Here is a 4,426-nt window from a genome sequence, read left to right as displayed (position 1 = left end):
CGCGACCTTTCTGTAGACTGACCCGCTGAGTTACTCTGACACTCTGTCTTTTTTTCAGTAAACCAGCATCTGCAGTTCCTTGTTTCTACATCTCTGGAGAACATGGGAAGATGACGTTTCGGGTCGGGACCTTTCTTCAGACTGACCCGCTGAGTTGCTCCAACACTGTGTTTATGTGTTTTCTTTCCTCACTGAGAAGAGATGTTCCTGCCACCACCTCCATCAGCGTAAGACCATGAACATCACCGACTGCCCGCGGGGCTCTGGCCCAGAACGGACAAAGTCTTTCGCTGAGAAGACGGCGGTCGCTCTGACCCTGTCCCTGGTCATGATACTGACCGCAGCGCTGAACGGGGTGGTCATCGCTGCCATCTCGCTGACCAAGAAACTCCATCAGCCGGCCAACTACCTGATCTGCTCGCTGGCATTGACGGACCTCCTGGTTGCCCTGACGGTGATGCCCCTCAGCATCCTGTACATCAGTGCCGAGACATGGCTCCTGGGACAGGCCGTCTGCCAAGCCTGGCTTAGCTTGGACATGACCTTCTGCACCTGTTCCATCCTCCACCTGTCCGCCATCGCCCTGGACAGGTACTGGGCTATCACCGACGCCGTACAGTACTCACGGAGGAGGACGGGCAGAAGGGTGGCAGGCATGATACTTGCAGCCTGGGTCCTTTCCGTCTCCATATCCATGCCGCCCCTGTTCTGGAGAAGCCGGATGGTCAATGGGACAATGGAGCAACAATGTACCATCAGACATGACCACGCAATCTACACCATCTACTCCACGTTTGGAGCTTTCTACGCCCCGCTGGGCTTGATCCTTATCCTCTACTACCGTATCTACCGTGCAGTCAGGACTCTTCACCGCCGGCGAGCTTCCAGCTGCAAGTTGGCTCACACCTCTTGCCCGTCAGAGGCGCCGCAACCGGGTAGCCAGCTGGGCCGGGAGAAGGGGGTCGGCGAGCAGCTCGTGTCCATGGGGAGGGAGCGCCGGGCGGCCAAGGTCCTGGGTCTCATCCTGGGCGTCTTCGTTCTGTGCTGGCTGCCCTTCTTCGTTAAGGAGCTGCTGGCCGGGATGCAGGTTTGGGCCGCCTCGCCCACCATGGGCGACCTGCTCACCTGGCTGGGCTACCTCAACTCCCTGGTCAACCCCCTCCTCTACACCAGCTTCAACCAGGACTTTGCAACTGCCTTCCGCAGGATGGCCAGCTGTGGGAGGTACGGATAGCGCTCGGAGAAAGCGAGGCATAACATGACCATAGCACCATAATACACCACGCCATACACCGTGACCATAGCACGGCACAACATGACCACAGCACCATTATACACCACGCCATACACCGTGACCATAGCACGGCACAACATGACCATTATACACCACGCCATACACCATGACGATAGCATGGCTCAACATGACCATAGCACCATAATACACCACGATAAACACTGTGACCATAGCACGGCCCACCGCTATACACCACGGCACACCGCCATAATACACCACGCCATACGCCATAACCATAGCACGTCACAACACGACCATACACCATACACTCTCACCATAGCGCACACACACACACTGACCACAACACACATGCACGCCATGACCATAGCTCTCCACACACACATCCTTGATTACAGACCCCTCCATACTTAGCTTCTGCCTCTCACATCCTCTTCTAGACGTTATGTGCTCTAATACCCCAGTGCTTCTGCGAAATAGGTGCAAGTCCTAGGAAGACAAATGAATTCTTGAAGAAATAATTGAATTAGGGGACAGGATCAATGGACGTGGTTTTGTGGACTTCCAGAAGGCATTCACACGGATTCCACATCAGGGCCAACTGAAGTTAAAACGTGTGAAACTAAAAGCAAATTCTGGGTCCCCTCTAGAGACCGGTGCGGCAATAGGTCGCAAACAGTGGCCCGATACTTGAACTGGAAGTGGCTTTCAGCAAACGATTTGTTTTATTAAGCATCAGTAATTAAATGTCTGCTGTAAATGAGCCGGCAAATGTATCTGAAGATAAACAGAGACCTGGATCTCTATGGTCTCAGTACCAGACACTGTTGTTTCTTTGTGCCTGACTCTATTTTTAAACAAAACCTTTAAAATATCCAGGCAAAAATGTTGTCTTTGGTTTTAAAATTTAAATGAAAGATGCTACCAAGTGCAAGTTCTCAATTGCCACCTTATTTGTATAAATGTGAAAATAATATGTCAGGAACATTGGAGGTTGCAGGGAGACCTTAGAAGTATATCAAATTATGAGGCATAAATAGGGTAGAGAGTCAGGATTGTTTTTCCAGGATAGGTGGCATATGGTGCTTCTGTAGTGCTGCCTGTTTGAACCTGATTACAGGTGCTGTCTGTGCAGAGTTTACACGCTCTCGCTGTGATTGTGTGGGTTTTCTTCGGGTGCTCCGGTTTCCTTTCACACTCCAAAGACTTACAGGTTCATAGGTTTCTGTAAATTGTAAATTGTTCCTAGTTTGTAGGATGGTGATGCTGTATGGAGTGATCGCTGGTCAACATGGACTTGGTGGGCCGAAGGGCCTGTTTCCGCACCATATCTCTAGAGTCTAAAGCAAAAGGATAGGGGATAAAATCAAATACTAATGGGCGTAGCCTTAGGGTGAGAGGGGCAGTTTAAAGGAGATGTGCGGGGCAAGTTTTTACACAGAGGGTGGTGAGTGTATGGAACATGTTGCCGAGACAGATACAGGGAATGGCATTTAAAAGACTGCATATGCAGGGAATGGAGGGATATGGGTTATGAACAGTGAAATGAATGATTGTCTTGGCATCATGTTCGGCACAGACATTGTGGGCCAAAGGCCTGTTCTTGTGCTGTGGTGTTCAAAGTTCTATAATAGTAAATGGATGATTGATGGACAGCATAGGCGGTGGGCTGAATGTCCTGTTTCATGCTGCACATCTGTATGACTATATATTTATATACCAATGACTTAGATGCTATAAGAGAAATCTCTATAAACAATGGAGACACAAGGAACTGCAGATGCTGGAATCTTCAGTAAAAAAGTGCTGGAGCATCTCTGAGGCTCGGGCAGCATCTCTGGAGGGAACCCCTATCGGTCTACAATCAGACTGAAGAAAGGCCCCAACCCAAAGCGTCACCTGTCTATTCCCTCCAGCACCAGTTTTATTTCGATAGACAAGCCTGCCAATAACATAAAGTTGGTAACATTGTAAATCGCATAAAATGAGCAATAATAAGGATCCCGACCCGAAACGTCACCTATCCATGTTCACCAGAGATGCTGCCCGACCCGCTGAGTTCCTACGGCACTTTGTGTCTTTCTTTTGTAAATCAACATCTGCAGTTCCTTGTTTTTACATTAATAGAGGTCGGATGGAGTAAACTGTGGTGGATAGAGCTTATTATTTTTCATGAAGATAGACACAAAATGTGGGTGTACCTCAGCGGGTCAGACTGCATCTCTGGAGAAAAGGAATAGGTGACGTTTCGGGTCAGAGCCATTCTTCAGGCTCAATGCTTTCTCATTACTTGCTGCTTTCAGGAATAGTTTTGCGAGACCCTTGGTGACGAGCAGCTATGACACCATCAAACAACACAGACCAATAGCCAGCAAATCACTTTTAATGAACGTTTTAGCAATATATAGAACATACATGAAATGAAACTCAAAGTAAAAATATTGTCAATAAAATACGAAATGTAGTAACATTATTTTGGTTATTCATGTGAGGATATAATAATCCATGCACATATAAAGAGGAATAGATTGGGTCAACACATAGTCTTTTGCCTAGAGTAGGGGAATTGAGAAGCAGAGGACTTAGATTTAAAGTGAGGGGAGGAAAGATTTAATAGGAACCTGAGGGGTAACTTTTTCCACACAAGAGTGGTCGGTGTATGGAACGAGCTGCCAGAGGAGGTAGTTGAGTCAGGTACTATCGCAACGTTTAAAAAGCATTTAGACAGGTGCATGGATAGGACAGGTTTAGAGGGATATGGGCCAAATGTAGGCAGGTGGGACTAGTGTAGATGGGACATGTTGGTTAGTGTGGGCAAGAGGGACAATTTACAAGTTTTACCGAAGCCAATTAACCTACAAACTCCATTTTTGGAGTGTGGGAGAAAACCGGAGCACCTGGTGAAAACCCATGAGGTCACGGGGAAAATGTTCACTACGTACAGACAGCACCTGTAGACAGAATCGAACCCGGCTCTCTGGCGCTGTGACTCAGCAACTGTACCACTGCGCCAATGTGCCGCCCCACATCTGGCCATTGTTCCTTCGTGTCAGCCTTGTGTGGTTTTGATGTCATTCAATTCGATGCTGTGCAGGTGTGGTTTCCACATCGAGTGAGTGACTTTTGTGTGTTTTCCGTCATACGGACAAAATGGTCGCCTGTTAAAACATTACC

The 4,426-nt window shown here is 48.2% G+C and overlaps 1 protein-coding gene across 1 annotated transcript; it reads left to right on the top strand.

The window, feature by feature from the left end:
• Window positions 1–235: 235 nt before the first annotated feature.
• On the top strand, window positions 236–1,248 carry htr1e (5-hydroxytryptamine receptor 1E). The gene has a single exon (XM_033026381.1). The coding sequence runs from the start codon at window positions 236–238 to the stop codon at window positions 1,232–1,234; it is 999 nt and encodes a 332-aa protein (XP_032882272.1). The 3' UTR covers window positions 1,235–1,248.
• Window positions 1,249–4,426: the final 3,178 nt, after the last annotated feature.

Source organism: Amblyraja radiata, chromosome 8, assembly GCF_010909765.2.
Source record: "Amblyraja radiata isolate CabotCenter1 chromosome 8, sAmbRad1.1.pri, whole genome shotgun sequence".
Lineage (NCBI taxonomy): Eukaryota > Metazoa > Chordata > Chondrichthyes > Rajiformes > Rajidae > Amblyraja > Amblyraja radiata.
The sequence above is the reverse complement of the archived record's forward strand: the minus strand, read 5'-3'. Positions and strand labels throughout refer to the sequence as shown.